The following is a 20,183-nucleotide window of genomic DNA, read 5'->3' on the forward strand; positions in this document are numbered from 1 at the left end:
CATCTCCTCACTGTGATCTATGTTAGTTTTAGATGAGTCAACAGGTTCCAGATTTAAGGCATAAAAATATTTTATTTGTGCTTTCACTGATGAGTTTTGATTGTATAAAAAACAGCTTCCCTTGGGTAACCTTTACGCAAGGACAAGCAGTACCAGCTGAACTCGGTTGAGTCCCTTGTTAGGCTGGGGGGAACGTAGAGAGTAGAAGTCCCCTTTTTTGTTTTGTTTCATTTGTTGATGTCGGCTAACCCCCAAAATTGGGGGAAGTGCCTTGGTATATGTATGTATTTTAACCAGACAAACCTGACCTCTTTGCTCATACTTGTCCCCTAAGAAGTCTTTCCTAGAGGCATATGTGAAATAACGCACTGGGCGAGTGTACACCCACCCCTAACAGGCAGAGGGTTGTTAACACCTTGCGATTAAAGTTTATGGTTAGATTCCAACTACACAGGAACAATATATCCATAGTAGAGCTCAGATTTGTGTAGTTGGGAAAAATACAAATGACTTCCAAATTTGTCATTTTTTAGTTTCTCAGATAAAAATGTACTGTAGTACTTTAACTATAAAGGCACTATAACTTAGGTAAAATAAAAAGTTTGAGCATTAAATATGAACAAGCAGTAGTGTAGTAATTAGTATGGATACCCGAATTATATTAAAATTAATATCACTACAGTGATAATGAACACTAAAAACCTATATATTATTACAATGTTTTCCATTATTTCCTTTTTCAATACCGTTCTTTTTAAATAAATTTACTATATATCTAAAAGACTGACCCTTGATCCTTTTATAAAGCTGCTCAGACCCAACCTTATTCTATGACTTCACACCATAAAAAAAGAGGAATTGAAAAGAAAAACGGGCAAAATATCAGTATGTATTTTATCGTCACATATTACGAAAATGGACAAAAAGCTATTCTTCAAATTGCACACGATTTTCATCACAAGTCGTACCACTATAACGATCTTCATCCACAACACTGTACATATATTTCAGAGGAAAAGGCAGCTTAGGTGTAGCAACAAGACATCAAAATGTTGAAACAAAGGAAAAGCTACTGCGTCACCGACACGAAAGGAGAACCTGAAAGGAGAACACTGGGCTCGTAACTTAGGCTGGCTGGATGTTGTGATCCTTGAAGTATACAGTATTAAGTAAAGCCAAAGCCACACACACACAGACAGTTACCTGCTTTAAGGACTTTAAATTACGTACTTACAATCAGGTCGAGTTCCAAGAAGCCATTCATTCAAAAGTTCTAGCTCTAGATCAAACCCAGAAAAGAACAATAATATGTGATTTCATCTAGACATAAAATGCTACTATGTAAAAATGAATACTGTAACATTATTGAACTGAATATATGAATTTTGCCAAGAGCTGGGACCCGGAAGGCCATTCAGCACCTAGATGCCATTGGGCAAAAGTGTAAAAATTAAAGAAATCGGACAGCAAGATATAAGAAAGTTATCAGTAATGAATGTATGGTAAAGGCTAAAAGGCAAACACATCAAGTGGCAGATGACACGGGAAAGGCCTCCAAAGTAATGCCTATAGTTCACAGTGTGAGGTTCACTGGTAGCGATGGATGCCACGGGGTAAACAACATTAAAAATAAACGGGTAAACTCAATACTGTATGAAAGCACTCATACCTTAAGCAAATGCTTTTATCTTTGAAAGTTTATAAGTATGGGATTGCATGCATGTTTAAAAGCCCTCGGTAACCATTCCCATAAATCTTAATCGATACACTTTCTTCTTTTGTACTATGTCAAATTATTTTCTGATGAAACTTTGCAAAATTAATGACTTCACTTAATCCAAGAATATTTAAAAAAGCATTATATTAATATGCATACATTACCAGACCACTTCATGTAACATTTCTGTCCAAACAAAGTAAACATTATTAAAAGTGTGCATTTTTTCTAATTACATGGCGCACCCTTTTTTACACATTAATTGCTCCACAATACAATAATGTTCAGTCCATACAACCTAAGGTTACAGTTTGTAAAAGACATGGTTTTTCAATACAATATATAACATGGCTACAAAAAAATTCAAAAATAAACAAAAGGTACTATAGAATTAATTCACATAAAATTTAGTCTGAGTAACACAATTTGACTTGACTATACATCGTTCTTCAAGTTGTAAAAATATCAACGGGTCAGAAGTGGTGAGCATAATAGTTTAGCAGAGCAAATGAGCAATGAACTGTAATTATACTGGGTCATGAAAACTAGCTAAATAAGCACCAATATAATAATGGTGCTTTGCAACATAGTCAGTATTAAAAATTCAATGGCGTCTTAATCTTAGCTGCAAAACTTAACTTCTGCTGTCTTCAAAACTTCAAAATTTTATTATCTGCAAGTTATTTCGTTTTATCAAGTTTTACTCAGAATTTTTTTCCACTACAGTAAGACAAAAATGGTCCTATGTAATAAATCGCTAATTCATTTTCCCCTCTTAAAATTTTCAACTATGGCAAGAGAAAAAAAATATATTCTGGCCCAGCTTTCAGCTCTTGAATGAATCTATTCCTCTTCTAAAATTACTTTATTTAGAAACCTGGCTCAATAATCTAATTACATTAAAAGAACATGAGCATTTAACAAGGAGTTTTCCATAATCAAGTGCCATAAAAAAATCCAATAATCTGATACTTTACACAAATTTATCCTGTTTCAGATAATGAATGGTACAATAATGCAATACTGTATTAGGTTAACAAAGTCCATAACAGAGGGTATAGAACATAACATAGCAAGTAATAATTTACAAGGAAGATAAATTCAATTAAATTTCATCAATGATAACACAGCTACGTAATAATTTCAGTTCACATGACATACTGTGTATACTGGGCAATTAATATTTAATACTTATGTGTATCATGACGCGGCCGTCAACTCACTCGGATATAATAAAATATTGCCCCAGTTGACAAACAGTTGGCAATGTCTGATTTAGACAATAAAGGTTTATCACCAAGAGTTTAAATGATCGATGGGCATTCCGGCCCACAACAACAAGAAAGCCTTCCTTGTGGCATTCACTGACGATAGCTTTTAATATTTCATTCCACGTATCGAGAACCAACCCAATAAAAGAGCTAGAACTTCTGTTAATGAGAGACGCAAGTATCTTTTGGGCTACTTCGTACGATCATACTGTAATTAACTAAATGGTTTTGAAATCAGATACCAATATTTTGCAACAGGAATCACCATACAATTAGACAGTACACTTAAAACAATTAATAACCTCTACCAACAAGGCTATATATGTTTAAAAAATGGGTCACAAATATAAATCACAGAAAAATCAGAAAAAAATAACAAAAATAATGATTATTTCTGATATAACAAACTTTTCCCATCCTCTTCATTCATATATTTTTCAATAAATTTCTTTTCTTCCTCTTAAATTTCTCCTTGCTTTTATACATTCCAATTAAAGTATAAACTATGAATTACATAATTATCTTACAAATATAACACTCGTATTTTCCAATCTTAAAACTCCGGCTAAATATTGATAAATGTACTGAACATAGTTGTTTTCAACTCAAGCACAAATTGTCAATTAAAGTTCTGCTTTTAGCTAACAAATTTCATACAAATCTTGAATTTAAAATAAACAAATTATACATATAACTCATATAGTTTCTCTAAATGGCTGAAATATGTTATTTTTATTAGTAAAATAAATTTTTGAATATACTTACCCGATAATCATGTAGCTGTCAACTCCGTTGCCCGACAGAATTCTATGGAGGGATACGCCAGCTATCACAATACTAGAAGGGGGTGTACTTACCAGCGCCACCTGTGGCCAGGTACTCAAGTACTTCTTGTTGACACCTCCTCAATTATTCCTCGGTCCACTGGTTCTCTATGGGGAGGAAGGGAGGGTCGATTAAATCATGATTATCGGGTAAGTATATTCAAAAATTTATTTTACTAATAAAAATAACATTTTTCAATATTAAACTTACCCGATAATCATGTAGCTGATTCACACCCAGGGGGGTGGGTGAAAACCAGTGTACAAGATTAAAGGATAGCTAAGTATCCCGTATTTCATATAATCAGTTATCCACAATAACAATGAAATAATAAGTACCTGGTAAGGAAGTCGACTTGAACCGTTACTCTGCCTTTAATAAGATCGTCTTCCTTACTGAGCGCAGCGTTCCTCTTGGGAGGCTGAATCAACTCAAAGGTGCTAAAGTATACAGGGCTGCAACCCATACTAAAGGACCTCATCACAACCTTTAACCTCGGCGCTTCTCAAGAAAGAATTGACCACCCGCCAAATCAACAAGGATGTGGAAGGCTTCTTAGCCGACCGTACAACCCATAAAAAGTATTCAAGAGAAAGGTTAAAAGGTTATGGGATTATGGGAATGTAGTGGCTGAGCCCTCGCCTACTACTGCATTCGTTGCTACGAATGGTCCCAGGGTGTAGCAGTACTCGTAAAGAGACTGAACATCTTTGAGATAGAATGATGCGAACACTGACTTGCTTCTCCAATAGGTTGCATCCATAACACTCTGCAGAGAATGGCTCTGTTTGAAGGCCACTGAAGTAGCCACAGCTCCCACTTCATGTGTCCTTACCTTCAGCAAAGCAAGGTCTTCTTCCTTCAGATGAGAATGTGTTTCTCTAATCAGAAGCCTGAATAGTAAGAAACTGAGTTCTTAGAACTTGGAAAAGAAGGTTTCTTGATAGCACACTATAAGGCTTCTGATTGTCCTTGTAAAGGTTAAGACCTTTTTAGATAGTACCTAAGAGCTCTAACTGGGCAAAGTACTCTCTTCAGACCATTCCCCACCAAGTTGGACAGGCTTGGGATCTCGAACGACTTAGGTCAAGGACGTGAAGGAAGCTCGTTTAGCAAAAACCGAGCTGCAAGGAACATGTAGCCGTTTCAGATGTGAAAACAATGATCCTGCTGAAGGCGTGGATCTCACTTACTCTTTTAGCTGTTGTCAAGCACACGAGGAAAAGAGTTTTTAATGTGAGGTCCTAAAAAGAGGCTGATTGGAGAGGTTCAAATCTTGATGACATAAGGAACCTTAGGACCACGTCTAGATTCCAGCCTGGAGTGGACAACCGACGTTCCTTTGAGGTCTCAAAAGACCTAGGGAGGTCCTGTAGATCTTTGTTGGTGGAAAGATCCAAGCCTCTGTGGCGGAAAACCGCTGCCAACATACTTCTGTAACCCTTGATCGTAGGAGCTGAAAGGGATCTTACTTTCCTTAGATAAAACAGGAAGTCAGCAATCTGGGTTACAGTGGTACTGGTTGAGGAAACTGCATTGGTCTTGTACCAGCTACGGAAGACTTCCCCTATAGACTGATAGATACTGAGAGTGGATGTTCTCCTTGCTTTGGCAATCGCTCTGGCTGCTTCCTTTGAAAAGCCCCTAGCTCTTGAGAGTCTTTCGAAAGTCTGAAGGCAGTCAGACGAAGAGCGTGGAGGATTGGTGTACCTTCTTTTTAAGTGAGGTAGACTTAGAAGGTTCACTCCTAGAGGAAGAGTCCTGGGAATGTCGACCAGCCATTGCAGTACCTCTAAGAACCATTCTCTCGCGGGCCAGAGCGGAGCCAACCAACGTCAGCCGTGTCCCTTTGTGAGAGGAGAACTTCTGAAGTACCCTGTTGACAATCTTGAACGGCGGGAATGCATACAGGTCGAGATGGAACCAATCCAGCAGAAAAGCATCCACGTGAACTGCTGCTGGGTCTGGAATCGGAGAACAATACAACAGGAGTCTCTAGGTTATCGAGGTAGTGAACAGATCTATGGTTGGCTGACCCCACAGGGCCCAAAGTCTGCTGCAAACATTCTTGAGAAGGGTCCACTCTGTGGGGATGACCTGACCCTTCCGTCTGAGGTGATCTGCCATGACATTCATACCGCCCTGAATGAACCTCGTTACCAGTTAGCTTTCGATCTTTAGACCAGATGAGTAGGTCCCTTGCGATCTAGAACAACTTCCACGAAAGAGTCCCTCCCTGCTTGAAGATATAAGCCAGGGCTGTGGTGTTGTCAGAGTCCACCTCCACCACTTTGTTAAGCTGGAGGGACTTGAAGTTTATCAAGGCCAGAATAACCGCCAACAACTCCTTGCAATTGATGTGAAGTGTCCTTTGCTCCTGATTCCAAGTTCCCGAGCATTCTTGTCCGTCCAAAGTCGCACCCCAGCCCGTGTCTGATGCGTCCAAGAGGAGACGGCGGTTGTGTTTCTGAACAGCCAAAGGTAGACTTCCTTGAGAAGAAAGCTGTTCTTACACCACGCGAGAGAAGACCTCCTCTCTTCGGAAACAGGACTGAGACCGTCTCTAGCGTCATGTCCTTTATCCAGTGAGCAGCTAGATGATACTGAAGGGGGGGGAGGTGGAGTCTCCCTAACACGATGAACAGGGCCAGCGATGAAAGTGTCCCTGTTAGACTCATCCACTACCTGACTGAGCATCGGTTCCTTCTCAGCATGCTCTGGATGCATTCTAGGGCTTGGAAGATCCTTGGGGCCGACGGAAAAGTCCGAAAAGCTCGACTCTGAAGATCCATACCCAAGGAGACAATGGTCTGGGATGGGACGAGCTGAGACTCCTCAAAATTGACCAGGAGGCCCAGTTCCTTGGTCAGATCCATAGTCCATTTGAAAATCTCCAGACAGCGACGACTTGTGGGAGCTCTTAAAAGCCAGTCGTCTGACGGAGCCGGACACAAGATCATGGTACTGCTGCACAGTCTGTGAACTGTCAATCATGGGCAAGCGAGGAAGTACAGTGACAACCCGAATCTGTCTAGACTGTCTGGGTCGTACAGACAAACTCCTTATCGGGTTGCTGAGGTTGCCGCACTGCGTCACAACAAGTCACTTCTGTTGGTTGTTGAACGTCTTCCCCGTGACACATTGACTCCGTAAACAAAAAATCCTCTAACAAGGACTAAGCTTGGACTGCATGTCTTGTAACACAGCTCAAGGTCTATGGGAGCAGGTGTGGTAACAGACGGGATTAGCGACTGAAGTGGAACCATTACCTTCCCTGGAAGCATGTTATGCTTAAATAAAAGTCCATAGGAGGCTATGCAGCTAAAGGCTCCCTCCAAATGACAGAGTCCTCAAGGGAATATCAGAAGGAGGGAGAAAAGAACTTTCTCATCTACAGGGACCATATCCTAGAAAAGCTAAGTTCTCTCAGTGAGGGTTCACTGGTGCAAAAGCAGCAGACTAGAAGGCAACGTTATGAAACTGCTTGACAGTCTAGTGAGTTGGCAACAACCAAAGATGTGTGACTGAGAAGCATGCGGTAAGGTATGCAGAGCATGTAGTATGCAGAGTATGCTGTATGCAGAGCATGCTGTATGTAGAGCATGTTGTATGCAGAGCATGCTGAATGCAGAGCATGCTGTATGCAGAGCATGTTGTATGCAGAGCATGCTGAATGCAGAGCATGCTGTGTGCAGAGCATGTTGTATGCAGAGCATGCTGTATGCAGAGCATGCTGTATGTAGAGCATATTGTATGCAGAGCATGCTGAATGCAGAGCATGCTGTATGCAGAGCATGTAGTATGCAGAGCATGCTGTGAGCAGAGCATGTAAGGTAAGCAGAGCGTGTGCATGGCGTTTAACATTTCTCAGAAATTCCATGACCAGTGCTAGAGTGCTTTATGCATGCTTGCATGGGGTTTTAATATCAACATAATATATACCTTACATTCATAACTCATGATTCATATTTTTGCCATATTTTGCGATATTGTTAAAAATATATTGCCAGGAATACAAATATATTTTTATAAGTAATACAAATAACCTCCATTATCATAGGTTTGAAAATGGAGGAGAGGTATGCTGAACAGCAGAGTCAGAACGAGCTGGAACAACAATAGTTGTGGTTTCCTCTTCAAGACTCTGTTGAGGGAACACCTGAGGCTCAGTCTGCAAAGGCTGATCAGAAGAAGGTAGGCTCATGGGTGGAGGAGGCTGACTCCTGGCATGAGTGGCTGAACTCAAGGGTTGCGCTTGCTGAGTGGTTGGCGGATGCGCAGTAGCAAGTTCCTGAGGAACGAGTTGAGGTTCCTGCGGTGTGAGCTGAGAGCGAAAAGGTAGTGGCTGCGCAGAACGCAGTAAAAATCTCGCAAGTTGAGGCTCCTGAGGCGCAAGGCTAAGGTGTTGAGGTGCTTGCCTTGAGGAGGGTTGAGCTCGCTGCAGCGAGAGCTGAGGAGACTGACTCATGGACGGGAGAGGTTGTTGTACCTCAACCGAGTGTTGCATCACTGGTGGAGCAGCAAGTGGAGGCGGAGGAAGAGAGGTATAATCCTCCTGATCCCATTGTAAAAGTTGCCTTAAGGAAGGCGGAGGCTGAACACCACTGGGAACAGCAAACTCAGAACGTGGCTCAACATCGTACGCCTGGCAGGTGGAACTGCGATCAGGCGGAGCGAGCGCAGGCGGAGGGAGTGTAGGCGGAGGCGGAGGCGCAACACTCTCAGCCCGACACTCACGCATCAAGTCCGAAAGCAGTGCTTGCATGGACTGTAGTAGAGTCCACTTGGGGTCGGCAGAAACTACAGTAGGCTGAGGTAAAGCCTTAACAGTCGAGCTCTGTTGTGGCAGAACCTTACTCCTCTTAGGCGGAGTGCATTCAACTGATGACTGAGGAGAGTCAGAGCTAACCCAATGACTGCATCCGGGTTGTTGAACTCTAACTTCGTACGTCTGGCATAGGTCTGGACTTTACGTTTAAGAGGTCTTGAGACCTGAGACCAGCGTTTTCTCCCCTAAATTTCTTCTGCAGACGAGCAAAATAAGGGCTCAATCGTCTGCGGGTGGGAGTGACGGTCTCGGTAAGACACGCCCACAACCACCGAGGATACTTCTGTGCGCCGATCAAGGCCTGCTGAACCCTTCTGCCCTTCGACATTGCTTCTCCCCTGGGCTTGGGAGCTTGCAAGAGGTCCCGGACTGGGAGGACGACTGGCGCGCACAGAAGTACCCTCACGCACAACACTGAACTTTGCGCTAATCACTTATCACTTTGATTTTCTGTTTGCACTTATTTCACTGAACTCGAAACTTTAAGTGGTTTGTACCTGAAACACGCAATTCTATCCTTTCTCAAAAGTTAGTAATTGCGAAAACAGAATTACAATGTAACAGAAAAATCTAATGAAAGATAAATAATTCAGTGGCTGGAAAGAGACTAAACACTAGATCACTCTAGAAACGTTTACCTTCTTCCCCTAAAGAGACTAGGGAGAAGAGTAAAAACGATAACAACGTTATTCGTACGCCTGGCAGGCTTGAATGAAACGTTTATTCTCCTCTTTCTCCCTCCGTCTCTATCTCTCTCTCTCTCTCTCTCTCTCTTGACTTAGAACCTGAGAGAAGAGCCCAATCATATATATCGTTAAAACATATTATTGTTAAAGGAAAAAACTGAAATATTTCCCAAAATGAAAAGTTCCTTTATTAGGATTAAAACCATTAAGTTAAGAAAGAATGAACAAAACGCTAGACACGGTTACTCTTACTGCAACGTGAAACCGTGAAAACTCTTTCTCTATCGTAACGATAGAGTGCAAGTTGAACGTTCTGAACGTCAACAACTGCAGAGACAAAACAAAACGTTAGTTCAACTTTGAAAACAGTACTAGACTATCAAAGAAATTCTTTCAAAGACATTAAAATAGCATAATATGTTAACAGGTAAAACCGAAATGACGGGCTCAATGTTAATTAACTTCGGTACCAAGAAAAGACCGCCTACTATTAGGAAGGTCGAATATAAACAAATATAAAAATTAATTTTAATAAGTTTATAATAAAAGGAAGTTAATCGAAGAGGCCTATAAGAGGCGGAGAGATATAAAATAAATCTATAACTTTTGTTACAAAATTAAGAAAGAGAGTCTATACTCTCTTAGACACCAACACTTCCGTCTAAGGGAAGGGTCGGCCATTGAAAGGTGAAAGAGAGTTCATACTCTCTTCGACACCATAATTAATCAAATTAATTCCAAAAGCTAACTAAGCTAATATAGAAGTTTCCAGTAAAGCGACAGCCGAAATCAAAGAGAAATACTTCACCAAAGTCGTGAAAATACTCCAAGAACATAAGCGTATCCCAGAACGTCTTGCCGGAAGCACGACAGAGGAATAATTGAGGAGGTGTCAACAAGAAGTACTTGAGTACCTGGCCACAGGTGGCGCTGGTAAGTACACCCCCTTCTAGTATTGTGATAGCTGGCGTATCCCTCCATAGAATTCTGTCGGGCAACGGAGTTGACAGCTACATGATTATCGGGTAAGTTTAATATTGAAAATGGTACATTACGTACGGTATACAGTATAAAGCCTAACTGCAGTACTAATATGCATTGCAAAATGTGAAACTAATTAAAAACTTCTACATGAAATTCATTTACAATTAAGAAATAACCATGTACAAATACAATGATGAATAATCAGGCGTTTCAAATTACCGTTATTTGTACAAGCATCGTCAATAAAATTTCTCTCTAGTCCAAGGCTCAAGTCCTGCACATCTGCCATGTTCTAACATCCATGTCTTCTTCTTTCTTTACAAGCTTGTCCCTGTTTTGTTCTAACTTTCACGTGTGTCAAGAAATGCAGAGTACAGGAAGCTGCAACATATGTAATTTGGGGTGGAAGAGGGCGTATCAAGCCACAAACATAGTTATGTATTTCCTTTAACCCTTTTATCCCCAAAGGACGTACTGGTACGTTTCACAAAACTCATCCCTTTACCCCCATGGACATACTGGTACGTCATTGCAAAAAACTGCTATTTACATTTTTTTTCATAATTTTGATAATTTTTTGAGAAACTTCAGGCATTTTCCAAGAGAATGAGACCAACCTGACCTCTCTATGATGAAAATTAAGGCTTTTAGAGCAATTTTAAAAATATTTACTGCAAAATGTGCTTGAAAAAAAATAACCCCTGGGGGGTTAAGGGCTGGAAAGTTCCAAATAGCCTGGGGGTAAAAGGGTTAAGGGATACAATACACTCATAAATGGTGAAATCATTCACTCCCATACAGGGAAGAAAGTACAGATGGACACAGGAATTCCTCGCACACCACACTCTGAGGAACGACACCTTGTCACACCCTTACTGTGAAGTGAAAAACCAAACAGATAGTTGGGGGCTATGAGCCACCGCCCGGAGAAAAGCTCTGAGCATTCTACGGAACGGAAACAGAGATGGCATCGGCGGGACTCTTTGCTCGGTACGGGTGCACTTCCTCGGCGAGGTGTCCAAGGAATCCTGTGTCTACTATACATAATACTCTAATGTACAATGAACTCTTTGTCGGTTCCTATCATTAATACAGTATCGCCTACAGCAATTGAGTATTTCATTATGTCTGAATTCAACTTATGGCATGTTTGATTGTAAACTTACTTCTCAGCAAAAAGAAAAAAAAAAGTAATGTCCTTTTCTTCAGATATGTCTAAAATTAATGGCCTTTCCTTCAGCTATGTAAGATCCATGTCCTTTCTTTCAGCTTTGTAAAATCAATGTCCTTTCTTTCAGCCCTATTTTACATATAAAATTCCTTCACCAAAAGTCTAAAATCAATGTCCTTTCCTTCAGCTAAGTCTGCAATCAATGTCCTTTCCTCCAACTAAGTCTAAAATCAATTACTTTTTTTCAGCTAAGTCTAAAATCAAAATAACTTACAGTCTCAATGCCTAATAAAATTTTTTCGTAAGAATTTTAATCACCCCTAATTATGTTAGTCGCAACTCTCAACTAAATTCCCTAATTTGATTAAGAACTATAAACTTCAAGCCTGCACTTCAGTAGGACACTTGCATTTCCAAAACTATGACCTAGTTTTAAAATTTTTACAGAAGTTCTTAAAATAAATATTTAGCTTTGGCTAAACTGTACATTTTACCATTTTGATGGCATATCTGATTTTCTGTTTTTCCTCTGGAGAATGTTCCAAATATGTCCCCCATATACATTTACAGCATGTGGGTGGTGGGTGCCACTGCCAACACTTTGGCATTTGTACAACTACGGGATTTTGTAGGATGAACTCAAGTTATTTTACTTACTTTTAAGGGCTGACTTTCTGATCCTATACAGCAGGGGAACCCTACTTTCTACAGGATCTTCACAGTCATTTTATCATGAGCGTTCCAAGGCATTCAGCATTTCACACCGAATATTGCTCGTTTATTGTCAAATCCACACTATCGAAGAACTTAGCAAACAAGAAAGTCTTTAGTTTCGTCTTGAAAGCCTTAAAATCTTCAGTCTTTCGGATGTATAGTGGGAGCTTGTTGTATAGTCTCCGGGCTGCATACTTAAAAGGCTCTAGAGCCTACAGTAGACATATATCAAGGCTCCATTAATTTGAAACCATTTATAACTATTCTCATGTTAACATGATTTGCTGGCTGCATAATATGTGGCAATTCTTTTAGATATTAAGGACATCTGGTTCTGATAACTTGATGGCATATTATACATAATTTTGGTACTTCTTTATATAAACAATGTATCGAAGATGATAGCCAACAGACTTTACTTACTTTATTTATTTGGGCATTGAAAGAGATACTCCTAGATCGCAAACTTTACTAGATATCAAGGCAGAGTTGTTATTTGAATATCATCCAAGTTTCTTATGATGTTTTTCTTTCCAACCACCATTAACTCAGTTTTATTTTAATTTAAATTTTGTTGTTTGATTGTCATTCATTCCATAATAATGAAAAGAATCCAGGTTAGAGTTTCAGAAGTGTCCTCTACATCATTTATGGAAAGTAAAATTGGGTATCATCTGCAAATAGTTTGAACTTCACTCCATGCCTTTGTAGTATTTTTGACAAATCAATAGTTCAGATACAGAATAAAATTGGGCCCAATAGACACACCCAAATGTACCGCTCTGTTTAATAATGAATAAGAGTTTCCAATTTGCACACAGTAATTTCTGTCAACCAAGTAGTCTTTTAGGTACTCAAAAGCTTGATCTTCAATATCGATGGATCGTAGATCATTCAGTAGCAGTTCATGCCCAACTGTATCAAAAGCAGCACTAAGATCAAGTAATATTAAAAGACCACATTTGTTTTCATCCATCATTTCCAGCCATGTCATTTACAACAGAACAGATAGCCATCTACATACAATAATAATTTGGTAATTGAACGTATTGTTATCTTGACACCAACAACCAAACTAAATCAGTGACTGTGGTAAATATATATCACAGTAATTCAGACTTAAAATAATTGCTTCACCACTGAAGATCACCAAACTGGAAGAGGGGTGTTTTGAACAAATTGTTAGGAAAGGTGTGCAGTTTAGAGAAATATTAGCAGTGCCGTAAATGGACTTAACTGATCAAAAAAAGATTGAAACCAAAAACATTTCAAAACATTTTCATAGCTAAGAATGAGTTATCTTTTGTACTACAATACTTTTTTTGGGGGGGAAAATTTTTCTTTGAAATCTAACAATGCTAGTCAAAAACAATATCTGAAATGAAAATGTTCCACACTGCAAGTACACAGTATCTTTGTTTACCCTCTTACACAGTAGATGTTGCTTGGATAGTACATGAGTCACTATGTTATAAGAATGAGTGATTAACACAAAACATCTGATTCCTGCTTTTTCCTATCAGACTATCTCATCACAGATCTGGTCTGTGGAATTTAGCCATCTCTACAAAGGATGACTGACCCTTTTTCCTTCTGCAGTATTCTGATTTTCCTAAATCCTACGATCTTCGGTTTTCCAAGAGATTGTTATGTCAGGAAGTACCTTTCTTTAATTTTTCTAGTTGTCTTAATTACTGTAGTTGAATTTTGCATAAATTATGTCTTTTCGTTCTCCCCAACTTCGTCCCTGGCTTAATAAATGTCTGGTAAACTTCCTTCAAAATTTGGCGTTGGATTTCATAGTAAATATAAAGACTAGCATTAATCATAATTGTCACTCGGGATTATATGGACAAATGCTAAGTTAAAAAAGGCATACTTACGATAACTAAACGGAGAACTCGGGTGAAATACTATCAAATATATTTAAACAACTAATAGAAATCTAATTCACCCTAAAATAAAAGAAATACAGAAGCTTCACAATTCTTTAAGATTCAATTTTGTGAAAAGAAGGATATATATTATATAAATATGTATATAAGCAGTTTTTAAGAGACGAAAAGCATTTTATAAAATTCCAAAAGCAAACAACAATATTTTCTAATTTACACTCTTTACATACGAGATCCTTGCTTTAACAGAGGCTTAGTGCGTTTCCACAAATTTATTAACTGTAGCCGGTTGCTTCCAATTTTTTAAAAGGAATACAACCGGGGAATCCAATGACCATGATGTGTACAATGAACCTAGATGTTTTAAACATATTTGATCGTACTAATATATATATATATATATATATATATATATATATATATATATATATATATATATATATATATATATATATACTGTATATATATATATATATATATATATATATATATATATATATATATATATATATATATATATATATATATATATATATATATATATATATATAATCTATAAGAATGAAAAAGATAAATTTAGCATATCGTCACCCTCATAAACTAATTGCCTATGTCATTTTCTCCCCTTGTTGGGAAATAAAAAAACCTTCTCATTTCCTAATTTTTATATCATTGTGTTGAGCTTCAATTCACAAATTCTGATTAAAAAATTCTTCTATTAAGAATTTGTGAATTGAAACTCAACACAATGATATAAAGAATTAGGAAATGAGAAGGTTTTTTTTTATTTCTCAACAAGTGAAGAAAATGACTTAGGCAGTTAGTTTATGAGGGTGACGATATTTTCATATTCTATAAGTCGAATCTAAAGGAGTTGTACGACACAACTCGTCACACACTAAGGCTCGTTAAGCAAAGTGTTACTGTCCCTTCTGATATACAAGCTAGTTCTTAACTACAGATCCCCAAATAACACAGCAGGTTTACCAAGCTGTAAACTGCAATTTCTTTTAAGACTTGACAACATCAATTCTACTTCGTTATTTCTTTGCGTACCTTTGAAGTGATTACCGACAAAAGACAATTATAAATACATAATAGGTATTTATGAATACCAAATCAAATACACGAAATTCTAAGCTACTTGAAATCATTTCTTTTCCTCACTGAATTAATTTTCCCCGTTGGAGTCCTTGGGCTTGTAACAATCTGCTTTTCCAACTAGGGTTGCAGCTTAACTAGTAATAACAATAATAATAATACCCCTTAATATGTACAGTATACAGTATCTATAATTATATATAAATTTCTATTTTTATATGTATACATTTCATCTATAACCACACTACGTCGTCATGACTTGCCAACGAGCACCATCAAAAATACGGGTCGAGTCAATAAGAAAACCACCTCTGTGTGCTAAAGCGGATATTCGTGTGATTCCTTTGGTATAAAACTATAAATGACATTCGTATGTACAACAAACCTGCATTCAAATGCAAGCATATAGCCTTTGGAAAAAAAAAAAAATCAACAACTGGTAGTGACGCTTATCCCTGCGGTTTGCAAACCAACTAAAAAATTCAAGTAGGCAACCAAAGACACGAGAGTGTTGGCTACTTTACTTTGAAAACGCTGAGATCGGAATTGGTTCGCGAACGGCAAGGAGAAGAGTCACAGCTGCTATCACAGGTGTATACCTGTGAATAATCATGTACTTTACAGGTATTATTATAAAATGCCCATCCAAGACTTTCAACGTACAGACTACTCTTCCTTGGTTGACCAGTAATAATCAGTGCAACATTTTACAAACTTTACAACTCAAGACATTAGAATTATGTGTTTCTATGAGATTCTGCAAATCCGACAGCATCTAATAAAATAAATTTCAAATTTAAGTTCGTCATTATACACTGCTTTCAAGCGAGATAAATTTATCAACACTCACTTATGCAGACTACAAAAGTTAAGCCAATGAGAGCTCTGAACTTCATTCAAACTGAATAGAAAGGTTTTTAAGTGCTTCGTATGATAGAATCATATTGCATGTCAAGTAAAAGCATAATAGCCTTTCATCAGTTGGAAAAATTAAGCTGTTTAAAAGCATATTGCAAACAAACGCATTACTTAAGCCCATTCCACACGAGTGACAGATGCAAGTGGGCACTCTGATTCGCCCGTAATCCTCTCGCTTTGAAACAGTGTTACCAGATCAAACAGTCAAAGGCAGGTGAACCTGATCCAGTACCACAACAACGAGGACTTTGTGGTTTCCTCGTTTATGAAGTCATCTAAACTCGTGATTTGCATCCACCCACAAAACGGGTAACAGCGTACGCCCACCGTGCATTCGCCCCTCGCGTGGAAGGGGCTTTACTCATTAATTTTGCCCTATTGTTAAATTATCTCCACATCTTTGTAAAATATCACTACTGTATCAGGTAGCATGAAGCCATACTGCATCAGGTTTTGCAAAGGGGTTAAATAGAGGGTTAATATAACCCAAAGGATAACAGCAGTGACTACTTAATATCAAGAGAATAAATTTCTTTAAATTACACGTCAAACAAAGTAATTTCTAAAATATGTATAATGATATAACTTGGAGAAAAAAATACTGTACATATATTCACGGTGGAGACACAAGGATCACGACCACTGAAGAGAATTATCTGGGGACTGTACGCTCGGTGCATTCTGCATGACAGTAAAAGAAGAGTTAGGCTGGACGGGAGGCACAGCACTGTACGTCATCCCGTTAGAAGGGCTCTGCGTGACCCTGGCGAATGCAGAACTTGGAGAGTTTTGAGAACTAGAAGCCAGCGTCAACGCACCTCTGGCTGGTTCCGAACTCTCCCATTCCATCAGAGCGTCACTGAGGAGAGTTTGTAGGTCGACTGGCCCAGAAGAGCCCTCCTGATCTGTACATTCACATTTTGCAAGAACGTTTCTCAGCATCTGCAGTTTGTTGGTGCATATGACAACGCAACAGGAGTCATCCTCCCTTTTTAAAACCAAGTTTAGACTTGAGCCATGGCCTTGTCTCCCATCAACAGAACCACAGTGACTGTGAGGAATTTGTTGATCTTGCCTCACATCAGAACCACAGTGACTGTGTGGAATCTGTTGGTCTTGCCTCACATCAGAACCACAGTGACTGTGAGGAATTTGTTGATCTTGCCTCACATCAGAACCACAGTGACTGTGAGGAATTTGTTGATCTTGCCTCACATCAGAACCACAGTGACTGTGAGGAATTTGTTGATCTTGCCTCACATCAGAACCACAGTGACTGTGAGGAATTTGTTGATCTTGCCTCACATCAGAACCACAGTGACTGTGAGGAATTTGTTGATCTTGCCTCACATCAGAACCACAGTGACTGTGAGGAATTTGATCCTGCCTCACATCAGAACCACAGTGATTGTGTGGAATTTGTTGATCTTCTGTCCTAGTTTCATGATGGTGACAATGATAATCTACCTTGGTCTGCGATTGTTGACTTAAGTCTGGAAGTTGGTGCTGGACAGACTCTGAAAATTGATGAGGCTGGGAGAGATCTGCTTTTTGTTGGTAGTGTTTGCCGTCCGAGCTTAGACTCTGAAAAACTGATTCTGTAACCTGTAGATCTCCTTTATCCTCACAGGAATTATGCTGCGTGCTATCCTTATCAGATGGCGCATGGTTGTACTTCAGGTGAGACCCTGAGGAACTCAAATGAGACTCATGTGTTTGAAAGTCTAGATTTGACAACCCCTGACTATTTTGGTGAAAAGAAGAGGCAGATGATTGATCTGAGAGCAAAGGGTACTTTGGAGATACATTACTAGATGATAACAATACGTTATGGCACGAGGGATGATTACTATTCTGAGAATTTGAAGAGCAATAATGGGAGGCCTGAGTAGTGTGCGTCACAGGTGCTCCAGACGAGTTTGGTGAGCAGCCACTTTGATATGAAGCTACTGGTGACTGAGGACCTGAACAACATCCCTTTGTCTTCAAGGAAGATGGACAAGCTAAGGAAGCAACAATGTCTCTGGTAGAATCGCACCAGGACCTTGTTTCGGACTTCCCTTGCCTGCAACAAGTGGAGGTTGATGAACTACCCGATGATGCGCTAAAGTCTGAAGTCTGAGGCGAGGACCCCATACAGCAGGACTTCCCTTTACTTAACTGCCTACAGTACTCCTGTTGTTGAGCTGCTTCTTGCTTGCCCTTCGTACTACAACAAGACGATGGCTCGTTCTTTTCGCTATGGATATCATTTTTCATATTTAATTGATTATCAGGAGGAACATGCTGATGATGCTGCTGTACCATTAGACCAATTGGAGTCAAGGAGGAGGATCCAGAAGCAACTGGTGATGGCTGGGGAGTGAATCCTCTCGACAAGTTACCACTACTTGACTGCGAATGAGCAGATAGGTTAGGAAGGCTTCCCATATCATCCGTCAGCAGAGCTTCAATCATATTCGGAGAGGAGAAGGGGAAATCTGTAGATATATCGAATGCCTGATCAATGGAAGTACTATCACTACCCAGACTTACAGGTTGGCTCATCCCATTCTCTCCACACTTTCCATTACCAAAGATAGAATGCGTAAGTGGATAGCTGATCAGATCCGACATGGATGGAGACGCTAAGTTGCTCATGTCGTCTAAGTTGGACAACCCCGTAAAAGATGACGACGAACTCTGTCCTCCTGAAGGACCAGGAAGTAAGTTTTCTAAACTATGCTGCGATGATCTTTGGGACGATGCTATAGTGTGCGAAGATGCAGAGGAATCCATGCCGACGGTCTCCTGCAAAAACTCGTCTACGGAAATCTGTTGGTCCCGGTGGGTCAACGGCTGTGCACATTCCAGGCTTTCGACTTTGCAATTCTTTTGAAGTTGATCACTGGAAAGACTGGCCTCCGGAACTTGCCCTGAGAATGAAGGCAGACTAAGTGAGTCCGTGGCCGGTCTCGAGTAACCCTCGTTCGGAACTTCTGCCGATATCTGTGGCGGCTTGTTCATCATCTGCGAAACAGCGTTCGAAGCGTGCCGCTTCGCAGGCGCAGCGCCCGACACCTGACGCGCCGATGACGCTTCGTCGTCTATAGCGTTGCACGAACATTCGTTGCCTCTTGAGGGGTCACAGTTGCATGGGTTACACTTGCAGATGTCAGCGTGTGCTGTGATCTTCTCTAACAACCCTCGTTTGTCATTTTCACTGCTCTGGAAGAAAGAATTGAATATATTGACAAATACTGTTTGATACAAATATTGCTTTTCACCTAAGAAGACATACAGTCAGTATACTGTATGGAAAATCTTTATTTAAGGTAAACAAAACACTGAACTTTCTACCTAATAATGTAAGTGCTCTACGTACAGCGCTTACAAACAATTCCGTCTACAGTATTATGGTACAGTATCTGTACTGAGAAAATTGTGTTGCCCTCAACAAAATTGGTTATTTAAAGAACTACATTGAAATGAATTTGTGCAAGATTAATTTACTTACTCCGCATGTTATAGAATAAATTTAGCTTCACTTGAACAAGCTTCTTTCAATTAAGTCTAAAAATACTGTAAAACAAGACGTGCAATGAATAATAAAAAAAATAAGGGAAGTGAAGTATAAGGGATACAATAAACTATATGCCCTACTACACTAATCTCGGATTCCAACAACATTTACTCCTCTGAGCCCATTATTACACAGTTTACGTCCAGTAAATTTTATCCTTTAATTATTTACACATACAAAATGTCAAAATGTGTAAAACTGTATATCTTGGTAGGAGACCCTCCTTCAAACAGGTGGAGTTGAATACTATGGCTGCATCGGCAGAATTCAATTTCTTGTCCAATTTCTCGATTCTACGGACAATTCTCTTTTCAGGGTTGCTACATTCAGCTAGCAAGGTGGCGAAGTTCATCAGGTGGGTGAAGGATACAATTCAGGTTAAGGCTGGATGTAATTAATACAAGTACAAGTAATACTCGAAAATTAAAGCAGGTAAAGTTAGGAATGGATTGCGACGCGTTTTCGAGTATTAATTGTACTTGTATTAATTACATCCAGCCTTAACCTGAAT

At 39.3% G+C, this 20,183-nt stretch overlaps 2 protein-coding genes across 4 annotated transcripts in view; one reads left to right on the top strand and one right to left on the bottom strand.

Moving 5' to 3' along the window:
* Positions 1-20,183, top strand: part of LOC137625347 (monocarboxylate transporter 10-like) — a 192,200-nt gene that overhangs the window by 48,119 nt on the left and 123,898 nt on the right. The gene's annotated exons all lie outside the window — the stretch shown is intronic.
* Positions 14,913-20,183, bottom strand: part of LOC137625417 (uncharacterized) — a 45,892-nt gene continuing 40,621 nt past the window's right edge. The window contains exon 6 of the mRNA XM_068356329.1: positions 14,913-19,317. Coding sequence (XP_068212430.1) covers positions 16,744-19,317 — 2,574 coding nt within the window. The 3' untranslated portion in view covers positions 14,913-16,743. The remainder of the gene's footprint in view (positions 19,318-20,183) is intronic.

The sequence above is a fragment of the Palaemon carinicauda genome, chromosome 32, assembly GCF_036898095.1.
Source record: "Palaemon carinicauda isolate YSFRI2023 chromosome 32, ASM3689809v2, whole genome shotgun sequence".
NCBI lineage: Eukaryota > Metazoa > Arthropoda > Malacostraca > Decapoda > Palaemonidae > Palaemon > Palaemon carinicauda.